Here is a 24,003-nt window from a genome sequence, read left to right as displayed (position 1 = left end):
TCCATAGCAATCTCTGCTGCTGCAGACCAACTGACAGGGATCGACTGGTCCACGTGGCTATCAGATAATGCTTCAGCCGGCATAGAAAGAGGGAGAACGAGACAGAGGTCGAGTCCACAGAGGCCAGAGATCTAGGTTTTGGTGGGACGAGCGGAAGGACGACAATGGCTGAAATCGGGAAGACGAAGCTTGACTCCGGGTGGCTCGCCGCCAGATCCATCGACATTCAACTCACTGGAACTCAGCTCACCACCACTCACCCTCCCGCCGGCCCCAGCTCCCCCTGGATGGAGGCCGTCGTTCCCGGAACGTAATTTTTTCTCCTTTTCTACTCTTCTTTTTTAACTCCAAGTTGTGCTTTGCATGAAATTTGGTTGCATTTGGAATAGTCAGTGACCTGCAATTGTTAATGTTTTGGATGGAATTTGATTTGAATTGGAATGGTTTTGTTTTTGATCGTCGAGTTGTTTTTGAAATTTTGAATATGGAGTCAGAAAAAACATGTGACTTGGGCTTTGTGGTGGGTTTTGATGAGTAGGTGTAATTATTAGTGCCTTTTTCTTTTGGGGAATTCATTCTGATCGGGAGTGATTTGGGTTTGATTTACAATTTGTTTCTGAAATTTCGAATTTGAACTCAGGAAAAGCATGTGGCTAGGGTTTTGTGGTGGATTTTGATCAGTAACTGTGTAATTACTAATGTGAAGTCAAGAAGATGTGATGGAGAAGGTGGAAGTGGTTTTCCTTTGAATTTAGGGTTTCAAGGTTGACTCGTGTTCATTTGCACGGATTATGGATGAGTTTACTAGGCAAATTGATGGTGCTTGTCGTTTGATGGTGAAGAAGCGTTCTATTAGTATCAGTCTTGTTGTTTGGAGCCTGTTGTCCCTAGAATGTGGCCTCATCATTTCCATTTCTTCAGTTCAAATATGCATTTTGGAATAGTCATGCTTTCTATTATCAACTTTTTTTTTTAAAGTTGTGTATCAGCATGGCTTGGGGATTTGCAAAGGTGTGTTGATGTGATCAAGGAGATGTGGGATGGAGCATGAACAAGTGGAAGAGAGAGAATTGAACTTCTATAAATTATGGCTTTCAAAGTTGATTGTGATTCACACTCATTTCCACTCTCCTTTAATTCAAATTCATGTTTTTTTTTTTAACCTTTTTTTGTTCTTTCCAATTTTAAATTTAAAAATTGAAAACTAAATTTTGAAAATTTATACCTTGACAGTCACTTTTTTTTTTTTTTTTTTTTGTGGGATTCCATGTTGGGAGTTGTCTTATTTTTTATTATCATTTTTTATTTGTTTGTTTACATTTTTCCCTAGCTGTATATTGTCTTGAACACACACACACACACACACAAAAAGAAGAAGAAGAAGAAAAATTGTCTTCACCACTAAATGTGGTGTTTCATGGAGGTCTTGTAGTGGATTTTAATCTTGGATACTCTTCTTTCTCTCTCTCTCTCTTTTAATTTCCTAGAAGCAAAATTTTAAAATTTTTTAAGAAACATTTTTGGTTATTTTACTTGTAGTTTTTTTTTTAATTTCAAAACTTGAAAACAATGTTTTTTAAATATAAGGAGGGAGAAAGAAACTGTTTCCTTTTTGTATTTTGTTAGGAAGGAAGAAGTGTATCCAAAGGACAGCTAACATAGTCTTGCTGTGATTAATGGGATGTATAATGGGGTGGGATCAATTGAAAAAGGGAGAAGTGAGTTTACCATGGATTTAGGCTTTTAATGTTGGCCAGTTACTGATTTCCCATTGGTTATGGATGAAATTGCAGAGCGTATTCAGTTGTTTGATGATGATGAAGAATTCTATTAAAAAAGGTAAAGATGATAATTTTTTAATAAGAAAATAATGGATTAAAGAGCACCAAGCAAAAAAGGGGATGCAACCCAAGCACACAAGATGGATATACAAAAGTGCCAAAGGGTGAAATAGCAGAAAGAGCTGGAATGGAAGATGGGCTTGTTTGAGGAATTTCAGATTTAATGCACCCTATAAAGGGGCTCTCTTGAAAATCGCATGAAAGCCACATGTGCAATTGGTTCATTCCAGTTTAAATGGACATGAGATTTGAAATTTATAAATGATATCACATCTAATACCTAATTGGTCAAAATTTTGAGATTTTATAAATTTAAATTTGATTGAAAATAGAACCTAAATCTTATACCTTAAAAATAAATCTATATATTGATTATGAACAGAAATAGCCAAAGGGAGTAAAATGCAAAATGAGTCTTAATTAGGAGAGAGAGGGACGATGATGTTTACTCCTTTTAATGAGTCTAAGGAGCTAGTTACTCCTCAATGCTTGATTAGCATGATCAGCTATTCTTACCATAAAGAGTGATGGAAGATGATGCACAAAAGTCTTTTCATAAAAATTTTGTATGATAAACCTGTGGCACTTACTCCACACTAGTTTGGTAGCATATACTTGATTTAAGTTTCTGGTAATAATTTTTGCAAGCTCTTATGCTAGCCTTTCCCCCCAGTGACATCCAACAATATCTGCGCTAGAACTAGAAGCTATTAATAATAGCATCTTTTGCATATGTGTTTCCATTAGCCTAGTAAACCTGTGGCACTCCGTACTCCATCGTAGTTTGGTGGCATATACTTGATTTAAGTTTCTGTTAATAATTTTTGCAAGCTTTTATACTAGCCTTTACCCCAGTGACATCCAACAATATCTGTGCAAGAACTAGAAGCTATTAATAATAGCATCTTTTGCATATATGTTTCCATATCCAGGCTAATGGTGATTTGGTTGAAACAGTGTCTTGGGAACCCTTGTGAAGAACAAACTTGTGCCAGATCCCTTCTATGGCTTGGAAAATGAGTCAATTTTAGATATTGCAGATGCTGGAAGGGAGTATTACACATTCTGGTTTTTCAGAACTTTCCATTGTAAGCTGGTACGTTATATCTCAACAAGAATCATGCTCTTTGAGCTTGAATTGACCTCAAAATTTTTTTTTGAATTAGAAACAAACATTTTATTATCATGGAATAAGTAAATATAAAGAAGGATGTAAAATCCACCTATCACAACCAGTACATAACTCTGATCAAAAGTGAGAAAAAACTATCTAGTCTAATTCTAGTAAAAAAATACTTTTGTACATTTTCAAATGCTAAAATTTGTCAATGCTTTCCTTGAAAACTTGTTTTAGGAAAATAATAATTTTTATTTTGGTTGTGGAAATTCTTGATCACTTATGTAGAGCCAATGAGAAGTGTCTGGATGTTACACATTAAGTTTTTTGTTTGTTTGAAGGTACATCATTAATCTTGTAGTGAAGTTGGAAGGAGAACTTGTATTAATTACAATTTTGAGGACAAGGAGAATAAGTGGTTGAACATTTTTTTTTTTTTTGATGAAAACAATCAAAGCATCTCTTAGTACTGACCCTTTAGCAGGGAAAAATGCTCAGGTGGGTCACCTCTATTTTCAATGTTAAGTATTACAATTTTTTCACAAATTGGAAAGACCTAATGAAGAAGAGATTAAGAGCACTGCCCTTAAAACTAGATTAAGTGGGTGCTTCCATAGGATAAGAAAATGTTGACTGATGACCAGAAGCGACAAAGTCAGTTGAGATGGCTTGGTTATGCAAAGTGAAAACCAGTTGTTACACAGGAAGGAGTGTTATAGTTTAAGTTGAAGGTCCAGCAAAACAAGATGAAGGTAAAAAGGATGCAGGTCGAGGAAGTGAAAAAAAATGTTTTTCTATGATTGGATAGAAATATGCAATGTAGAAGAATGACAAAAAGGATTATTGTAACTGACTCAGCTAGGAGAAACCTTGGTTCTATGCTCAAGATTTTCTTGGGTAGAGAGTAAAAGATGTTTGTCTGACTCACTGTTATCATTGTTAACCCTATTCATTGGCATATCTATAGCTTCCTCATTGTGAGAAATAACATTTTACTTTTCTTTGATTAGAATGAATGGCATTTTACTTTATTCTGGATTAGAGAAAGATAAAAAGGGTAGGTCTAGAAGGGATGGGGAAAATCTTAAGTTTCTACATCTGGAAGTTGTCTCAGTAGAAATCATACAAGAACATCAAAGCTGTTGAGTTTGGTAGCATGGAGAAAAGTTATATTGTTACCATCCCATCAATGTCATGGACTTGCTGTGGTGTGGATATTCAGTTGCTTTATTGACTAGGTCCTGTGTGGTGTATCATTTTAAAGCTTAAAAGAGCCTTCTGATAGTAAAAGCTCTTCTATAGAGTGTTTGGCTATATTTAAGAAGTCCTTTGAGCTAAAGATATTGGAACTTTAAAGCTTTTTCAGTGAGAGCTTCAAGAAGTTAAATTTTGGTTAAAATTATTCTTTTATCAAGACATTTGTCACCTTGTAATTTTATAAATGGCATTTATAACTTCATAAATTTTAGAAAATAACAAAAATTATCCATTTATTTATTTAGGAAGTCCAAAATATAAAAATAAAAATGTAATAACCAAACACTAACAAATCTCTTTAAAGTAATCTCTTGTACAATTCCTTTTAAAAAGGACTTTATGTGAAGCTGCGGCTATGCCCATTGGTGCCTTAAAAAAAAAAAGCAGAAATTATATGGTTAGATGTCTGGAAATAGTTATTTGATTTGAACATTTTAATTAAAGAGGGAGTTCTCCACATGACATTTCTGTATCCTGACATTTTCTGATTCACTCAACTTTGTAGACTTGATATTTTTGTTTATTTATATAGCTTTCTGGCGATTAACCATTTCTGTCTACATAAATTTATTCAGTCAGGAAATCAGCATGTGGATCTGAATTTCCGTGCAATCAATTACTATGCAGAAGTTTATTTGAATGGGCACAAAATGGTCCTGCCAGAGGGGATGTTTAGAAGACATTCTCTAGATGTCACTGATGTGCTGCATCCTGATAAACAGAACTTGCTAGCTGTTCTTGTTCACCCTCCTAATCATCCTGGAACCATTCCTCCTGAGGGCGGCCAAGGAGGTGATCATGAGGTATAGATCTAATTCTCTTAAAACTTCTGATTCCAATCCCACCACTTGTTAGGATCTTGTTCAATTTGGAATTATGGCTCTGAACAATCAATATCAAAATACTTTTAGCTGAAGACTCATCTTAGTTTTTTGTCATATGAGATGCATAGAAACAGGTTAATATTAGTGTGATTATATAATGTTCTGCCTTTTAACACCATTTTGTTTCCATGTTAGATTGGAAAAGACATTGCTGCACAATATGTTGAGGGCTGGGATTGGATGGCTCCTATAAGGTGACTAATCGTCACTATGAGAAACTGCAGGAATTTAGTCTTCTGCTTTTTTGTCATTTTAATATCGTTTCATTGGTTTTCTGGGAATATGTTAATGATTGGCAACATAATGCTGGTCCAGCCCCAGCCCCACTGTTTTGCCACTGGACAACAACTGAAGACAACAAAAAGAGATTAAGAAAATGGCTATGGGTATTGTTTAGTTTTTAGTTAATTCAGTCATATGTTTGTTATCAATTATTTGATTGAGTGTTGGTCCCACATATAAAAAAATTCCATTGTGCAGTGTCAGAACTGATTGGTGGTGTTTTGCCTATCAAAAAAAAAAAAAAAAAAAGAATTGATCGGTAGTGTTTTGCATATAAGAAATTAAGTTACTTAGTAAACTAAGTCATAGTATAATGGTGCTTTTGAAACAGAATGATAAAAATTGAACTAGGACGCGAGCTAACGGTATGTTTACAATTAGTATAGGCGTGGATCAGGATGAAGTTGGGATTATATCTCTGCTGGGTGGAAGGAATGGAGAGATGAGCTCAATATACAGTTCCTTTATAGGAATGGGGGTATCTTCATTTATTCCTTTCCAGACATAGGAAATGAAACTTGCTGTAAAGTAGTCAAGGTTTGATGTAGATCAAGATGTGTGAATAGAGATTCCAATTACCAGATATTTTATATGACAAAGGAAATGTTTTCTCAATTTAATAGAATCCTCTATCCACAAGGAATTCAATTTTATATAACTTCATCGACAACATTATTGTTTTATTAGATGGCAATGATCAATTCTTTTGCATGTTGCTGTTTTTTTTTTTCGAAGACTTGCAATTAAAGTTCAGGGAAGCTACATAACTGAGGTTTTAACTTTTGGGTCCCCACAATCCAGCATTCATGGTCACAAAAGAGTATAACTTATGAATAAGATTTGAACTTTCTATTCCTCAAAAAATGGCATTCATGGTTTCTCAACTAAAGGAGCAATACCACAAATAAGCAGTCTCCAACTTTGCCAGCATTCAAGCATGGTCAAGCAGACCAAAAGTACTGCTGTATGTGGATGTTGCATCAATAAAATTGAACTTCTTTAGCAGAGGAATTTACCTTTATATTTTACATATTACCTATGGTATTTTGTGTTTTTTAGTTCAAAATTTTCTTTGGTCTCAAAATTTACCTTTATTTTCTTTGAAATGCAGTATTTTCTGTAGATCAAATGAAGGCTAGACATTTTCATCAGTATTTGACTTTTTGTAGTATTACAGGGACAGGAACACTGGCATTTGGGATGAAGTATCAATTTCTGTTACTGGGGTGAGTTTTTGTTTGATATGCTTTAACTACTGTTAATAACCTTTGTCTTGTAATCATTTATGTTCTCTTAGTAATATTCAAAGCTTTTGCTGACATTAGAGAAGCTAATTGATTACAGCTGAAGCCTTGTTTGGTGATGGGCCAACTGATTTGTTTGGACATGAGATGAAATATAGTAAATTTTCATCCTCATGAATTATAGGTCTTTGATCATCTGACATGCTGGAATTGCCATGGAGAAATATCTTAGGATTCTACAGATATACCTGCTTGATGGAAAGAAGTAATTATTGTTTCCTTCCAGATGGTCCAGATGATTCATTGGTTTTTCTTTGTTGTGTATTTATTTTAATTCAAGCAGTTCTGTAATTGATGATGCTCCTAATGCACAATGAATTTATTTTGTGCTGATCTGTAATAAATTCCAATTCAGTGTATTGATGTATTACCATTCAGTGCAGCCTGTGAAAATTATAGATCCCCACTTGGTTGCATCATTCTTTGACAACTACAAGAGAGTATATCTGCACACGACGATTGAATTAGAAAATAGAAGTTCCTGGGTTGCTGATTGTGCTTTGAATATCCAAGTGTCGACTGAACTTGAGGAAGGCATTTGCTTAGTAGAGCATCTTCAGACTCAGCACTTGTCAATCTCTCCTAGCGCTCGTGTTCAATATTCATTTCCTGAGGTCAGTGTAAATTTTACTATTATTTATTTATTTTTTTCTGGTTGTTGAGGCAGATTTTTTTTGTATGCTTTCGTATTTGTTCTAAAAGCATGTAAAAAGGGTCTTCATATAGCTGAGCATTTTCTTGAGGTCTCTAGTATTTCCTTCATTCAGATGCTTTTTACACACAACCATCTAAGTGCCCTTTTTCTATGTAGATACTGGAATGTTGTAAAGGCAAGATTGGGTTTTGACTATGTATTTACTACTAAAAGAAAGTTATTTGATCAAACTTTTCCCCTTTTTATTTTATTCTATTTATTTATTTATTTTTGCAGTGTGAAAGACTAATTACCTAATTCTAGTGACTTTCCTAATCGATGAGCATATTTCATCTGCTGAGCTGTAGTTCTAATGTGGCAACTCTTTTTGATGTCTTGATCTCTTATTGTTAAGAATTTATCCACAAGGATTGCTTTTATGTGCAATCTTTTCATTCTCATCCCTTCATGCTTCACATTACTGCTCAATATGTCCTTCCTGTTAGTTTTTTTTTTTCTGTCATAGGAGATCTACCATAACCCCCCCAACCCTTCCCCTTTCCTCCTCTTTCTTCTGCTGAAAAAGTAAAATAATAAAATAAATTTAGGTAGTCTAAAGGCAAGAAGTCTAACCACTAAGCTAATTTGCATTTTTGATAGATCATTGTCCCTCCTAAAATAAATTTGCTCTATTTCTCCATTCCCCAGACCTCCCTACACCTTCCTTACATTTCTGGCTCTGCCACTGGCTCCTGAGATGTAATTAGCTTCAACTCTTCAGTTTCTTTATGTTTTCTCTGTTCCAACTTTTAAACTTACACCTTCAGTTGCTTGTCTTATCCTTCAATTACGATTGAGCAATTTGTAAGGTAAATGTTCTGTATATTGGTAAAAATGAAAGGAGTGGTCCTGCAGCATTGCTGCTTTGCCAAAATCTGCTATCACTAGATCAGCATTGGGAGTTCCAACTTGTGAGCTTGTTGGAATCTTCTATGATATTATTCTTATGGCTATTTTTTCATATATCTGTCTTAAAACAGCTTTGTTGCACACAAGAATTCTATTAGTGTCATGGGTTGCAAGCATTAGAAGTCCAAAGTCCAAGGATCACTGAGAATGAGTACAAATATATCCAAGCAATCAGAAATCTTGAGTGATGATATACTTAAGAAGTTGCCTCTTTGAGAAGTTAATTTGGTTAGATGAACTTTTCAGTGACTAACCATGGTAATCATAATGGTGAGAAGGGACTTCTTGGGGTGAGAAGAGACTTGTAATGATGTTGTTGATGATAATTATTAGTTATATTTAATGTTATGGATGGTCAAAATCCCAGTTTGACATTGATTAAAAAATAAAATAAAATCCCACTGTGACATGCCTGTTAGGTTGTTAGTTCTCCTGTGACTAATAACATTACTCTGCAGGTCATATTCCTTATCGGAGATTATGCAATGCAGCCATTTTGCTCTATTTTGCCTTTTCTTGTTCTTGATTCCTTGCTGAGAATCTCCAGTGAATAAGTTTGTTTGTAAATTATGTATGTCACTTGGATACAAGCATCAAATGTAAGTGCTTGTCATTGTGGAAACTGGAATCTGTATTAGGACAATCAGGACCATTTTATGCTGCAGCAATATACTATGGTAACCCTCTTGTTTGTATAGTTGTCAAAAAATTCATTATGTCATTTGTTTAAAATGCCTCTTTGTTGCTGCAGTTTTCCAGTTTTGTAGGATTTAAGCACATTTGCAATTAGAAGTTAGATGAAAATCAACATTCCTCTTATCGTTTGTTGTATCAGACAATAAGTTGCAGTTATCTAATTTTGGCCTATAATTATCCTGCTCAAGTGTTAATGGTATGTATTGGCAGCTTTTTTTCTACAAGCCCAATCTATGGTGGCCAAATGGCATGGGGAAGCAATCCCTGTACAATGTTAGTATCACCGTTGATGTAAAGGGACATGGTGAGTCTGATTCATGGAGCCATCCATTTGGATTTCGTAAAATTGAGAGCCACATTGACAATGCAACTGGTGGCAGGTATAATATATATTTAGTTTTTGGGCAGGACTCAAGTATCTTCCCTGGGGTGCTGTGTGAATATTATAACGCATATATTTCTGCTGTATAGGTTATTTAAAGTCAATGGCCAACCTATTTTTATTCGTGGTGGTAATTGGATATTGTCTGATGGGTTACTACGGCTTTCGAAGAAACGATACAAAGCAGATATTAAGTTTCATGCAGATATGAACTTCAACATGATCCGCTGTTGGGGTGGTGGATTGGCCGAGAGACCCGAGTTTTATGATTATTGTGATATTTATGGTCTGCTGGTAAGTTATACATCTTGGTTACTTTTGTGTTTGTGGTTTTTATTTTTTACTTTTTATTTTTTATTTTATTGATTAATTTTTTTGACATTGTCCTTGCCCTGTACCTGATCAAATGACTCTAGCTGGGGTGGTTAATTGTCTTCTTTTCACCTGATCCGGCCATCTTAGCCAACTTTCCTCATCTTGTCTCCACTAGTGCTATCTCTAGCTTTGCAAAAATGCACTCAAATCTTTATCCTATTGTTAGGTGCATTGCTATTCGTCCATCTCAACATCCCCATTTTACTATTTTCATACAGTATAGTTCAACTAGCCAGTTCCTAATCTTTTTTTGTCCACTTCTAGGCTGATTTGAAAAATCAGGTTCTGAAATGTTTTGGAATGTGATCTGGTTTTCCTTATAGCATGCTGTACAATTGTCTTCACACTCCCTAACCTGTGTGAACTGTGAAGGGCAGCATCATTCTGGGAGCTGGTTTAGGACTTTGCCATACTTAAGGATTCTAATGTGCTATGTTGGATTCGTTTATCATAGTTTAAAGTTATTGGCCATAAAATTATTCTATAGTTTGCATCCTTATGCTGGATTTGATTTTGCAGGTATGGCAAGAGTTCTGGATAACTGGAGACTGTGATGGACGGGGTATCCCAGTATCAAACCCAGATGGTCCCCTTGACCATCAACTATTTTTGCTATGTGCAAGAGACACTGTAAAGCTTCTGAGGAATCATCCTAGTCTTGCTCTTTGGGTAGGAGGAAATGAACAAACACCACCACATGACATCAACATGGCGCTAAAATATGACCTTAGACTGCATCCTGATTTTGCTAAGTTAGATGAAAATGGTCAGTCTATCAAAGATCTATCCCCAATCTTGAGAGATCCAAGCCAATATCTGGATGGTACACGCATTTATATCCAGGGATCTATGTGGGATGGATTTGCAAATGGAAAGGGGGACTTCACTGATGGTCCTTATGAAATCCAGAATCCTGAAAGCTTCTTTAAGGATGATTTTTACAAATATGGATTCAATCCTGAGGTGGGTTCTGTGGGAATGCCAGTTGCCGCCACCATTAGAGCAACAATGCCTCCAGAGGGATGGCAGATTCCATTGTTTAAGAAGCTACCTGATGGTTATATAGAAGAAGTCCCAAACCCCATATGGGAGTACCACAAATATATTCCCTACTCAAAACCAAGTTCGCTTCATGATCAGATTCTTATGTATGGGACCCCAAAGGATCTTGATGACTTTTGTCTGAAGGTAAACCCAACTACTTTTCCTAAGTATCAGGATCCTTTTAGCGCCCTCTCTCTTCTATTGACTCGTATTTAATAATTATTTCAGGCTCAACTTGTCAATTACATTCAGTATAGAGCTCTATTAGAGGGCTGGACTTCCCGGATGTGGAGCAAATATACTGGGGTCTTGATTTGGAAGACTCAAAATCCTTGGACAGGTCTCAGAGGACAATTTTACGATCATCTCCATGATCAAACTGCAGGTTTCTATGGCTGTCGTAGTGCAGCAGAACCAATCCATGTCCAACTGAATCTGGCTACATATTTTATAGAGGTTAGTAATTATATTAATTGGGATTCTGTTTAAGTCTAATAAATTAGTTATGATACCGTGTTTTGGTAAAACATGTTTTGAAATAACAAAATACATCAAAATGTGATAAATTAGAATCAACATCATATTTTTTTTTTGTCATTTTTAGAAGAATATGATCCAGGAAAATCTATTGTTTTTTGACACAGTGTAAACACTACATCAGAGACACTATCAAATATAGGTATAGAAGCATCAGTGTGGGATCTTGAAGGAACATGTCCATACTACAAAGTTTCTGACAAGCTCTCTGTGCCACCAAAAAAAACGGTACCCATCATTGAGATGAAGTATCCCAAGTCTAAAAATCCAAAAGCAGTCTACTTTCTTCTTCTCAAACTTTACAACATGTCCAACTATGGCATTTTGTCTAGAAACTTTTACTGGTTGCATCTGTCTGGTGGAGATTACAAGCTGTTGGAGCCATACCGGAGCAAGAAAATACCCCTCAAGATAACATCCAAGGTTTTCATCACAGGATCCACTTACGAGATCCAAATGCACGTGCAGAACACATCAAAGAAACCGGACTCTCTTAATCTAATCTACAAGAATAATCTCATTGTCAGAAATGGCGATGGCGATTATGATACGACTGCAGCAGAGCCTGTTCATAGCAGGATGGAGGAAAAACACGGAGTTGGTGTGCTTCAGAGGATTTGCAGCCGCTTTTCAAAGGAAGCTGCTGGTTTGAAGGTCGTCCAAATGAACGGAGCTGATGTAGGGGTTGCTTTCTTCCTTCATTTCTCGGTTCATGTTTCAAAGAAAGAGCACAAGGCAGGAGAAGACACAAGAATCCTTCCCGTTCATTATTCTGACAACTACTTCTCGCTGGTGCCCGGTGAGACAATGCCGATCACCATCACCTTTGAGGTCCCTCCAGGCGTCACCCCTCGGGTTACGCTCAATGGCTGGAATAACCATAGCGACTACACTGTATATTAAGATTGGTAAGATTCTTAATAATGCAGAATTATGTTTTTTCATGTAGACCATAATTTGATGTTTATGATCGTTTGGTCCATTCTAGATACTGATGAGAGGGGAAATAAAGCGGCAAATGCCAAGAGACAAAATGAGAAATGGTCCTTCAAAATGTAGATAAGTACCCATCATTTAACAATGTTGTGTTGGTTTTGTATATGTGGAATGGGTAATTGTCATTTTGTTGGTTTTTAGTCAAAAGGGAGGAGAAAAATGGCTGAAGTGCCTTAAAAAGTACCTTTTATTTATTTTTTATTTACGAACTAAGCCTGTGTTTGTGTTTTGGTTGAATAGAATAAATTTAAATATTTAATTTTCTTATTTAATTAAAAATAACATATCCAATATAATTAAAGTAAATTTTTATCAATAAATTTAATTTAGTTATGTTGATTGATATAATATGTTACTTCTAACTAAATAGAAAAAGTAAAATATTTTGATTTTTTTTTTATTTAGCTAAGAAACAAACACTACTTAGGTCTTCGAGAGTCCAAAGTCTTTTAGACGTGGAAAGTCAAAGGATTCAAACCGAATATTTGAATAGAATTCTTAAGCTTGGATAATAAGTTTTTTTTTTTTTGGTTCAAATGTGATTTATACAGGACTTGGAGAAGTAGAAAGATGATGAATTTCCTCAAATGGGGAAGTGGAGTGTTGAAAACAACTTTTTTTATTTTATTTTTTTATTTTCTAACTTAGAAAGCATACTTGGAATTTTTTTGATAAAAGAGCATTTAGAGAATTTGTTTGCAAAAGAGATGATTTTGAATAACAATTGAAAATATAAAGAATATTTTGAGAATTTTCATATTGTATATAATGTACTTGCATCGATAATAAATTGAGAAAATTATTTTTTATTCTAAAAATTTAACATTTGTGATTTGGATTATACAAGTAATCATTTCTTCTACTAAGAAATGAAAAAGTAAATTATTTCAAACAAATCCTAAATTAAGTCATATGACATAAATTTGGGTTGGACAGTTTTCATAATTCACAATTTATTCCTTCAAGTAATAATTATTTCTCAAGAATCCCAAATCTGAATCAAATGAAGCTGTTAACACTCCAATTCCCTTATAAAATAAGGTTGTAAATTGAAGGGTTATTTGATTAAAGTGGTAATTGAAAACCTAATTTAAATAATTAAGGGTGAGTTTCATAATAATTTTAGAAAGTGTTTATAGTTTTTTTAATATTTTAATTTTTTTATTTTTCAAATATATAAAAAAATTAAAAATACTTCATAAAATCACTACTAAACATAAATATTTACGTAAAAAACGGGTTACTCTTCAAATAGAAACATGAGAGATAATAAATTGACAAATATAAGGAGTTTTTCATCATTTTAATCAATTATTTCTGAATTGAAATATATTAAAAATAATTTTTCTTATTTAATTAAATAAAAAAAGAGTTTAATAACTTTTCATACTCCATTAAAAACAATAAATAAAAAAAGATATAAAAAAATTTTAGGGCATGGTTGATTCCACTTTTATTTTTCAAATTTTTTATAATTAAATATTTGAAAATTAGATTGATAATATTCTTTTTTACATTTGTTTTAAAATCTATAAAATTCAAAAAATATGAAAAACCTTTTTACTCTCATATACTTTTTAAATAAATTTAAAAATGAAAATTCAGCACTCATATTTTTCTTTAGGAAACAAACAACATTGGTGCATGCCCTTGAGGATCCATTAAAACATGGGGAAGAATTATTGAAAAATCATTTAAAAAGAACTATTAGAATTAATTCATGTTTTCTATTTTTAAAAATAATAAAAATAAAAATAAATCCAATGTATATATATATGCCTTTTCAAAAAGTAGGTATTTTAGCTCCATTTTCATGGATGAAGCCCAAATGGTTTTTTCAAAAACTCAACTCTTTCCTTCCCCATTGCACTTCCCCTGTCTCCTCTCCACTCAAAACCCTAATTCTGCAAAACCCATACTCAGAAACCTCAAAATTTGCCATCAATCAAGTAGATATAAGTTTCCTTCTCTCCCTTTGTGGAAGAGAAGGCTACCTTCATCTGGGTTCTTCCCTTCATGCTTCCATCATAAAAAATTTTGGATTTTTGGATGGCAATAATCGGGATAATCTCCGAAATGTCATTGTTGTTTGGAATTCTCTCCTCTCAATGTACTCGAGGTGTGGGGAGTTGAGGGATGCAACTAAGGTGTTTGATCATATGCCCATGAAAGACACCATTTCGTGGAATTCGAGGATTTCGGGGTTGTTGGGTAATGGGGATATTGAGATGGGGTTTAGGGTTTTTAAACAACTGTATGAATCGGGTATTTATCAGTTTGATCAAGCCACTCTGACTACTGTTTTAACAGCTTGTGATAAGCCAGAGTTTTGTTATGTGAGTAAGATGATTCACACTTTAGTGTTTTTATATGGGTATGAGCGGGAAATTACAGTGGGGAATGCATTGATCACATCATATTTTAGATGTGGCTGTTGTAGTTCAGGGAGGCGGGTTTTTGATGAGATGTCTGAAAAGAATGTAGTTACTTGGACGGCTGTGATCTCAGGTCTTTCACAAGGTCAATTTTATGAGGAGAGTTTGAAATTGTTTGGAAAAATGCGTGATGGACCAGTGGATCCAAATTCCTTGACGTATTTGAGTTCCTTGATGGCATGTTCTGGTTTGCAGGCAATAAGGGAAGGGCGTCAAATTCATGGGCTTGTTTGGAAATTGGGAGTTCATCTTGATTTGTGTATTGAGAGTGCACTAATGGACATGTATTCTAAATGTGGTAGCTTGGAAGATGCATGGAAGATTTTTGAGTCTGCAGAAGAGGTTGATGAGGTTTCCATGACTGTAATTCTTGTTGGTTTGGCACAGAATGGGTTTGAGGAGGAATCTATACAGGTTTTTGTTAAAATGGTAAAGAATGGAGTTGTGATTGACCCCAACATGATTTCAGCGATTCTAGGGGTATTTGGCATTGATACTTCGTTGGCTCTTGGTAAGCAAATTCACTCGTTGATCATCAAAAAAAGCTTTGGTTCTAATTACTTTGTCAACAATGGGCTGATAAACATGTATTCGAAGTGCGGAGATTTGGATGACTCAATCAAAATATTCTGCTGGATGCCTCAAAGGAATTCAGTCTCATGGAACTCCATGATTGCAGCTTTTGCTCGCCATGGGAATGGTTCTAGAGCACTTCAGTTGTATGAAGAGATGAGATTAGAAGGTGTTTGGCCAACAGATGTTACATTTCTCTCTTTGCTTCATGCTTGTGCCCATGTGGGTTTAGTTGAAAAGGGCATGGGGTTCTTGGAATCCATGGCTAAAGATTATGGGATTGGTCCAAGGATGGAACACTATGCTTGTGTTGTTGACATGATGGGCCGAGCAGGGCTTCTTAATGAAGCCAAGAAGTTTATTGAGAGATTGCCTGAAAAACCTGGTATTCTTGTTTGGCAAGCATTGCTTGGAGCTTGTAGCATTCATGGTAATTCTGAAATGGGAAAATATGCAGCTAATCAATTGTTTTTGCAAGCACCTGAGAGCCCAGCCCCTTATATTTTACTGGCTAATATATATTCTTCTGAAGGGAAATGGAAAGAGAGAGCAAGGACCATCAAGAAAATGAAAGATATGGGTGTGACAAAAGAAACGGGCATAAGTTGGATTGAGATTGAGAAACAAATCCACAGTTTTGTTGTTGAGGACAGAATGCATCCACATGCCGAGATTATTTATGGCGTTCTAGGGGAGTTGTTTAAACTGATGATGGATGAAGGGTATGTGCCTGATAAGAGGTTCATTCTCTATTACTTGGATCAACATGGAAAAGAATAGTCAATAGTTATTCTAAGAGAAATTTGAAAAACGAAATCAGCTTTTAGGGATGCATCATATGGTGCAATTGGTATGGCCTTGAAAATTGCAATTGCTCGCTCAGACAGATGGGGGCCAACATTTCTTCATTTACTGAAGAAGCATGAATAAGAAACTCAACATTTCATTGAAGATGCAAACTATTTCATGAGAGTGACTTTACACCTTCATTGCTTTATTTTATCAAATGCTGAAGCCTAAAATGAAGAGTAAGTTAATTCCTTTCTTATTTTTTTTTTATTTTGAGACTTTTACTTCAGTCCAATCCAATTCCTTCTGTTGACTTCAATCAGTTATTGGTATATTTTGGACTCAATAACATGAAATCTTTGTTGTTTGCCATATGTACTTTGGTGAACATTATGCCATTACCATGCATGAAACCGAAGGTGAGCTACTCCTCTTAACCCACCACCATTCATGAAATCCTTGGTTTTGAGGTATCACAATTGAAAAACATGCAATTTTTGTGACTGCAAGATTTGGATTGTAAAAATATGAGCTCATCGGAATAGTGTAGTGCTAGGTTTTCTGAAATGCTCCATTGAAAAGAATCTCCTGCAAAACTTAATGCAGAAATGCCCTTTCTGTATGCTTTTTTTCTATTCATCGACAGGGTTATGTGATGATGTGTACACAGCAGAAAGTGAATTGCTGATATTTATTACCTATTCCTGGATGCTTCCATCTCCTCTTGACATAGTTTTTCATTTGAGTTTCTTAATAAACATTTTCCCTAATGATTTTAACCATGGATTAAGCAATTGATATGAAATTTTATCTGCCACAAATTCATTGAAACTTTAATTTCCATGCACCCAAAGGGACAATCTTCTAGATAAGTCCATGTCAAGATATATCAGTTAAAGCAAAGGGAAAAACGAAAAGGAGATTTGGTAGTAGTTTGAAAAAGACTACTGCATGGAAGGCTAGGTGAGTTTATCTGCTTGGTGTAGACTGGTAAAACAAAGACTACTTCATCTGATAGAAAAAAAAACCAAGAAAAACAAAGACTAATTCAAGGACTATTATCTATAAATTAGCATGTTTCCATGCAAGATTTCTCACCTCTCACCCAAGGACACAGATATTGATTGTTAGAGAGGGTCTAACAATGATGAAAGGTGTTTGTTTCCTTGTAACTGTTGCCCTCTTGGCTTTGGCTTCCTCTCTTGCCTCTGCCTCTGACCCTAGCCCACTGCAGGACATTTGTGTTGCAATTAGTGACCCCAAGGATGGTGGTATGTATAAGCTCATTCATTCTTTGGAGTCTATGTTAATGGCTTTGTAACTGCATTTTGTCATTAAAATATTAGCCTGCTTTCTTCCAGGAAATATCAATATATCATGTATTGATATTTGCCTGCTCTGCATGGTTTGTTACGTATATTAACCTTTCTTTTTAACTGTTTGTTCACTATGTTTTTCATGCAGTGTTCGTGAATGGAAAGTTCTGCAAGGATCCAAAGCTTGCTTCAGCTGATGATTTTTTCTACTATGGGCTCCACATTCCAGGAAACATAACGAACCCAGTTGGCTCAATGGTCACTCCTGTAAATGTTGAACAAATACCAGGACTTAACACCCTTGGCATATCCATGGTTCGTATTGATTATACACCATACGGTCAAAACCCTCCTCACACACACCCTCGTGCTACCGAGATCCTAGTTGTCTTGGAGGGAACCCTCTTAGTTGGCTTTGTCACATCCAACAACGAAAACGGCCTCATCAGCAAAGTCCTTTACAAGGGTGATGTTTTTGTGTTTCCAATCGGTCTCATTCACTTCCAATTCAATGTTGGGAAGACTAATGCGGTTGCCTTTGCTGGTCTGAGTAGCCAAAATCCAGGTGTTATCACCATAGCAAATGCAGTCTTTGGATCAGATCCACCCATCGATCCTGATGTTCTCACCAGGGCCTTCCAACTTGACGAGGATGTGGTCAAGGACCTCCAATCCCGCTTCTGGTGGGACAACAACTAAAAGAATATTTAGTTGAGCAAGTGATGAACTATTTGCTTGTTTTAAGTAACCTTTTGTAATGCTCCCTCAGCATAATGGTAGTACAATAAGAGGGTTTATTATGTACTTCTTTCTATATGGACTTTGGGTATAATAAAAACAATGCTCTCTCTCTCTCTCTCTCTCTCTCTCTCTCTTCATGGCATTTTCTCAGATTGAAATGGCAGTATTAGTCTTCAGAACTCTTCTCTCTCTCTCTCTCTCTCTCTCTCTCAGTCCACAGGTTTACACCCTTAGCTTTACCCTGGACTAAGTCCTGAAACCCAAAGATTATGCAGAATCAAACTCTTGAAGTCTACATGCATGAGTTGAGGAAAAAAGGATGAGTAATGAGTAATTAATGTAGTAGTTGAGGAATGATTCAATCTTTGAAACAGAAAAAATGCAATCCATTGAACACTTAGCTGGCCTATCTGCTTATTGTATACATAACACATAGACTAATCCGAAGACTCTATGTGATAAATTTGAGAATTTTCATATCCAATGTTTTCACTTCTTTCTCATCAGAAGACAAAGATTGTAACTGTTGGAGAAAACCTAACAGCCTAGTTTATTTGTTAAGGTCCCTTTCTCTCATAAAACATAAATATATTCACTATCAAATACCATAGTGATAATATCAATGATCTTCTTTTTGCTGTATATACACTACTTTAGAGTTTGTTCAATGTTTGGTTACCAAGAAAACAGGACTGATCTGCTGCATTAAAAGGTTAAGTAATCCTGAATACTTTCACTTCATTTTTCATCAAAGTTAATTTTTAATAAAATTATCTAAAAAAGTGAATTTTTAAATAAAATTCTATTTCCTTAATTAAAATGGGATAAAAAGCAATTTTTGCAAATTAATGTCTTAAATAATCTTTTCATAATAATAGAATGAGAATCTTTTTAGCAAATTGAACTTATACAAATCATTTTCTTTTTGTAAATAAAGTTTGTAAAGAAATTATTTTCTTTATAAATAAAATCAAATTGAAATATTTTTACAACTAAAAGAATATTTAGTTGAGCAAGTGATGAACTATTTGCTTGTTTAAGTAACCTTTTGAAACGTTCCCTCAGCATAATGGTAGTACAATAAGAGGGTTTATTATGTACTTCTTTCTATATGGACTTTGGGTATAATAAAAACAATGCTTCCTCTCTCTCTCTCTATCTCTCTCTCTCTTCATGGCATTTTCTCAGATTGTAATAGCAGTATAAGTCTTCAGAACTCTTCTCTCTCTCTCTCTCTCTCTCCCCCTCTTCATGACATTTTCTCAGATTGAAATAGCAGTATAAGTCTTCAGAACTCTTCATTTTAAATTAATGCAATTAGCTGAGCCATATGCTATCCGAAGAACTTTCAAATGAGTAATTTAGAGCCTGTTTGATGGAGTTTTTAAGAACAATTTTTAAAAATTCATAACACAATTTTGTTATTATTCTCTATTTTCGGTTGTTAAAAACAAAGTGAAATAGAAAATACCTTTTAAAGAATAAGTAAAAGTTGTTTTCATCGGTTTTTAAGAACAACATAAAGATGTATACACTATTATTTATCTTCTACATGTGATTATTATTTTTCATTATTTTTCGTTAGGTAAATTAATTCAAAATTAAACAAGATTTAGGTGGTGTTTGTTTGTTTTTCTATTTTTTCATGACCTATTATAAACTTTTTACTAAATAGAAAAAATCAAAATATATAACATTTTCTAAATAGAAAAATAACATATTATTTTTTTTTTTTACTTTTTAATATTTAATAGAAATAAAATACTACAAAAACAAACAACCTAATATTTAACACTATTATGTATTAATGTTCTATTTAGAATTAAGTAAAAAAACAAACACTACTTTAATGAGTTGAATATGTTAACAAGTTTATTAATTTTTAAAATAATTAAAAACTTAAATAATAAACTCATCAAACATTAGAAATTTAGGAATATAATAAAATATCCCTTTTTCTAACATATAATAAAATAACATATTTATGCTAAAAATATAATTTATGATTTTATTAAAAATTACTATTTATGTTTTATTAAAAACTATATATTTTTTAATTTATTTGTAATTACAAAATTATTTTCATTTTCAATAAGACTTCAATTTAATTTAATTAATTAATATTATATAAATTGAATTTAAAATGTTTTTACAAAATCAAAACAATTTTTTTTTTTAAAAAACAATTTATTTCCAACAAGTCTTTTTGTTTTTTATTTTTATTTTTATAAAAATAACTTACCAAATATCCTTAATTTTTAAAAAACATTAAAAAAACTTTTTTTGATTCTTTTAACTTTAAAAAAAGCTTTTGTTTACAAAAGCACGAGAAATCATGATCAAACAAAAAATTAAAAAAGAAAAAATTAATTAAAGTACTTATTTGACTTCTATTAAAAATAAATATTAAAATTATTTTTATCTTATAGAAATTTTTGTTTTACTACAATAAAAAAATTGTTTGATAATTAAAAAAAAATATTTATCTTTAACTCATATATAATTATAAACTTACTTTTTATTTTTTAATAATACTTAATTTGAATTTGATTTCTTATTATTATAAATTAATTTTAAATTTTTTTATAAAATAAAAATAACACATTGTCTTTAAAAATAATACAAATTATTTCATTTAAACAAGCTTCTTGTTTTTAATTTTTAAAAACTATTTTTTAAAAACATCTTACCAAACGTTCTAGTGTAAAACACCGCCGAACGGCCTTAGTTTTTTTAGGTGCCTCCATGCTGATAAAAGCTGGGAGAGGAGGGATTTCAAAATCAAGCGACTAACAATCTAACTGCAACCAGTTTTAAGATCCTGAATCTTCATAGTCCTCCACAGTCTTCACAAACTAAATATAGCTGGGCTCTTCACAGAGAGAAAGAAAGAGATATTAACCACTTCCATGTCAAAGACGTATTGGTGCAAGCAAAGGAAGAAGAGACGAGGAGAAACGTGTGTGGTAGTTGAAGGATGATTAGTCTTTGAAATAGAAAAAGGCAATCCATTGAAGACTAGGGAAGTCTATCTACTTAGTATAATATATATAGAGCATAGACTAATCCAATGATTCCTTTCTTGTAAATCAATCTTTTGCATATGCAAGTTTTTCAAATATGCAGATTGTGATTGTTAGAGACAGCATAACAACTATGGGAGGCCTTTGTTCTCTCTCTGGATTTTTACTTGCAGAATCTTCTAAGACAAGTTGCTTGACTGAACACAGGATATGCATAAAGCCAAAATCATTTCAGTTTCATTTCACATTAAATCAAAGACCCAAGTCCTATATGACCTAGAAATGGTCTTGGAGGGAACCCTCTACCCTGATTTGCAAACAAAACACTAATGGGTCATGACATTAATCACAAACTGATCATAGATGGCTTGTAGTCCACAGGTTACACCCTTAGCTTTACCCTGGACTAAGTCCTGAAACCCAAAGATTATGCAGAATCAAACTCTTAAAGTATACAGCATGAGTTGAGGAAAAAAGGATGAGTATTTAATGTAGTAGTTGAGGAATGATTCAATGTTTGAAATATAAAAAATGCAATCCATTGAACACTTAGCTGGACTATCTGCTTATTGTATGCATAAAACATAGACTAATCCGAAGACTTCTATGTGATAACTTGAGAATTTTCATATCCAAGGTTTTCACTTCTTTCTCATCAGAAGACAAAATTGTAACTGTTGGAGAAAACCTAACAACATAGTTTATTTGTTAAGGTCCCTTTCTCTCATAAAACATAAATATATTCACTATCAAAGACCATAGTGATAATAATAATGATCTTCTTTTTGCTGTATATACACTACTTTAGAGTTTGTTCAATGTTTGGTTACCAAGAAAACAGAAGGACTGATCTGCTGCATTAAAAGGTTAAGTAATCCTGAATACTTTCACTTCATTTTGCCATATGTAGTTCTTCCATTAGCTAGCCATTTGGAACTAAATCTTGTGGAGAACTTTTCATATTGGAGATGGATATGAAATTGGACCTGCCTCCACCTCATTGAACTTCACTTTCAACATATGCATTGAGAATATGTTAAGATCAGTATACTAACTAACCCTACATAAATTAACATGTATTGGTGAAAACACTTATCCTTGTAAGTGAGAAAGCAAAAAAAAAAAAAAAAACCTACCCATTGAAGACCATCTATAAATTGACATGTTTCTCATGCAAAAATTTTCACCCCTCACCTAAACACAAAGATTTGTGATTGTTGGAGACAGTACTCTAACAATGGAGAAAGGTGTTAGTTTCCTAGTAACTGTGGCCCTCATGGCATTGGCTTCATCTTTTGCCTCTGCCTCTGATCCAAGCCCCCTGCAGGACACTTGTGTTGCCATTGATGAACCCAAGAATGCTGGTATTTCTTTAGTAACCAATGAACTTGTCACTATTTTCACTAATCTTTCCATTGATGGTGGTTTGATACTAATGACCTATCTTTTCTTTTCCTTTTTTTTTTTTTTGTTTAAATGCAGTGTTTGTAAATGGAAAGTTCTGCAAGAACCCAAACCTGACCGTCGCCGAGGATTTCTTCTCTAAAGGGCTGAATATTCCAGGAAACACATCAAATCTAGTGGGCTCAAGTGTCACTACAGTAAATGTTGATGTGATACCAGGACTGAACACTCTTGGGATATCACTGGTTCGTATCGATTATGCACCCTATGGTCAAAACCCTCCTCACACTCACCCTCGTGCCACTGAGATCCTCACTGTCTTGGAGGGAACTCTCTTAGTTGGCTTTGTCACATCCAACCCTCAAAACCGCCTCTTTAGCAAAGTCCTCAACAAGGGTGATGTTTTTGTGTTCCCTATTGGTCTCATTCACTTCCAATTCAATATTGGGCACATGAATGCAGTAGCCATTGCTGGTCTGAGCAGCCAAAATCCAGGTGTAATCACCATAGCCAATGCAGTGTTTGGATCAAATCCACCAATCAATCCTGATTTCCTGGCAAAGGCCTTCCAGTTGGACAAGAAGGTGGTTGAATTCCTTCAAGCACGATTCTAGTGGGGAAATAGAGAAAATGAAGAAGCTATGAACCTTTGATTTGCTTGCTTGAATGACTATTTGTGATGTTCATTTACCTCGTTACAATTATCCTAGAATAAGAGGGTTTATTACTTTCTTTTGTAGCTCTTGTGTTGTGGACTTTGGTCCTAATATTAAAATAAAGCAGTTTGTCTGTTAGGCATCTTCTTCTCTGTCTCCATCTCAATATTTGTCTTAAAAAATGTTATCTTGTGAAAAAACAACTGGATAACAACTCTCAGTTGATTGATTAACCTGCATGTGCAGAATTTTTATTAAGAAGGAATACTTAGCTAGTTGTAAAACAGTACTACTGTTACTTCCAGCGTACTGCTGGCAGAATTGTGATGAAGAAATGAACATTGAGGCAACAACTGCAGAGAATTCAAAAATAAAAAAGATGCCATTTTGCTTCTCTATATTTTCCCTTTATAACTCATCAACCGAGATCGAAGAATCTAATTAAGATGTCCAAGTAAACCATTTGAATGGTGGGAGAAGCATAAGTGTCATGAAAATTGTGAAGAAAGAAAGGAAATGAAAACCCAGAAATCTTATGACATCTACTGTAGACAAGACCAATTATTTATAAGTTTAATGTGAGTTTTGATTTTTATCTGAAGTTTTTGTCATGTACTCCATTCTGAAAACAAGTGGGAAGAAAGTAGATTTCAATTCATGCAACAAGCTTCTGATCTCAACTTATAAAAGACTAATGGGTCATGACACTAATCACAAACTGATTATAGATGGCCTGTCCACAGGTTTA

At 34.1% G+C, this 24,003-nt stretch overlaps 4 protein-coding genes across 7 annotated transcripts; all 4 read left to right on the top strand.

Moving 5' to 3' along the window:
• Positions 1 to 12,523, top strand: LOC117930200 (mannosylglycoprotein endo-beta-mannosidase). 2 transcript variants are annotated; one of them, XM_034850714.1, is made up of 12 exons: positions 1 to 310; positions 2,799 to 2,937; positions 4,791 to 5,018; positions 5,235 to 5,293; positions 6,559 to 6,607; positions 7,069 to 7,299; positions 9,195 to 9,364; positions 9,456 to 9,660; positions 10,261 to 10,929; positions 11,014 to 11,243; positions 11,430 to 12,230; positions 12,311 to 12,523. In XM_034850714.1, exons 1-11 carry the CDS (start codon positions 165 to 167, stop codon positions 12,223 to 12,225), a joined length of 2,922 nt encoding a protein of 973 aa, XP_034706605.1. In that variant the 5' UTR covers positions 1 to 164; the 3' UTR covers positions 12,226 to 12,230; positions 12,311 to 12,523. The 2 variants fall into 2 exon arrangements, with proteins under 2 accessions (XP_034706605.1, XP_034706604.1); XM_034850713.1 differs by having other exon boundaries at positions 11,430 to 12,519.
• Positions 12,524 to 14,121: 1,598 nt separating this feature from the next.
• On the top strand, positions 14,122 to 16,119 carry LOC117929764 (pentatricopeptide repeat-containing protein At3g05340). The gene has a single exon (XM_034850161.1). It carries the CDS (start codon positions 14,136 to 14,138, stop codon positions 16,104 to 16,106), a length of 1,971 nt encoding a protein of 656 aa, XP_034706052.1. The 5' UTR covers positions 14,122 to 14,135; the 3' UTR covers positions 16,107 to 16,119.
• Positions 16,120 to 16,267: 148 nt separating this feature from the next.
• On the top strand, positions 16,268 to 19,248 carry LOC117929765 (germin-like protein subfamily 1 member 14). Of its 3 annotated transcripts, XM_034850163.1 has the most exons (3): positions 16,420 to 17,386; positions 17,580 to 18,142; positions 19,181 to 19,248. In XM_034850163.1, the coding sequence occupies exons 1-2, from the start codon at positions 17,260 to 17,262 to the stop codon at positions 18,128 to 18,130; spliced, it is 678 nt and encodes a 225-aa protein (XP_034706054.1). In that variant the 5' UTR covers positions 16,420 to 17,259; the 3' UTR covers positions 18,131 to 18,142; positions 19,181 to 19,248. The 3 variants fall into 3 exon arrangements, with proteins under 3 accessions (XP_034706055.1, XP_034706054.1, XP_034706053.1); XM_034850164.1 differs by lacking the exons at positions 16,420 to 17,386; positions 19,181 to 19,248 and adding an exon at positions 16,268 to 16,354 and having other exon boundaries at positions 17,580 to 18,287; XM_034850162.1 differs by lacking the exon at positions 19,181 to 19,248 and having other exon boundaries at positions 16,421 to 17,386; positions 17,580 to 18,287.
• A 3,128-nt stretch (positions 19,249 to 22,376) lies between these two features.
• Positions 22,377 to 23,407, top strand: LOC117929697 (germin-like protein subfamily 1 member 7). Its single transcript, XM_034850076.1, has 2 exons — positions 22,377 to 22,559; positions 22,678 to 23,407. The coding sequence occupies exons 1-2, from the start codon at positions 22,433 to 22,435 to the stop codon at positions 23,211 to 23,213; spliced, it is 663 nt and encodes a 220-aa protein (XP_034705967.1). The 5' UTR covers positions 22,377 to 22,432; the 3' UTR covers positions 23,214 to 23,407.
• The last annotated feature ends 596 nt before the right edge of the window (positions 23,408 to 24,003 follow it).

Source organism: Vitis riparia, chromosome 14 (assembly GCF_004353265.1).
Source record: "Vitis riparia cultivar Riparia Gloire de Montpellier isolate 1030 chromosome 14, EGFV_Vit.rip_1.0, whole genome shotgun sequence".
Classification (NCBI taxonomy): domain Eukaryota; kingdom Viridiplantae; phylum Streptophyta; class Magnoliopsida; order Vitales; family Vitaceae; genus Vitis; species Vitis riparia.
Note: the sequence above shows the minus strand (reverse complement) of the source record. Positions and strands in the feature narration are given on the sequence as shown.

Bases quoted from the DNA above. Each gene is read 5' to 3' on its own strand.
- LOC117930200 (XM_034850714.1), top strand. From the start codon at position 165: ATGGCTGAAATCGGGAAGACGAAGCTTGACTCCGGGTGGCTCGCCGCC. The intron at 5,019-5,234 runs GTATAGATCTAA...TTTCCATGTTAG, and splicing joins GCCAAGGAGGTGATCATGAG to ATTGGAAAAGACATTGCTGC. The intron at 11,244-11,429 runs TAGTAATTATAT...TTTTTGACACAG, and splicing joins GCTACATATTTTATAGAGGT to TGTAAACACTACATCAGAGA.
- LOC117929764 (XM_034850161.1), top strand. From the start codon at position 14,136: ATGAAGCCCAAATGGTTTTTTCAAAAACTCAACTCTTTCCTTCCCCAT.
- LOC117929765 (XM_034850163.1), top strand. From the start codon at position 17,260: ATGATGAAAGGTGTTTGTTTCCTTGTAACTGTTGCCCTCTTGGCTTTG. The intron at 17,387-17,579 runs GTATGTATAAGC...TTTTTCATGCAG, and splicing joins TAGTGACCCCAAGGATGGTG to TGTTCGTGAATGGAAAGTTC.
- LOC117929697 (XM_034850076.1), top strand. From the start codon at position 22,433: ATGGAGAAAGGTGTTAGTTTCCTAGTAACTGTGGCCCTCATGGCATTG. The intron at 22,560-22,677 runs GTATTTCTTTAG...GTTTAAATGCAG, and splicing joins TGATGAACCCAAGAATGCTG to TGTTTGTAAATGGAAAGTTC.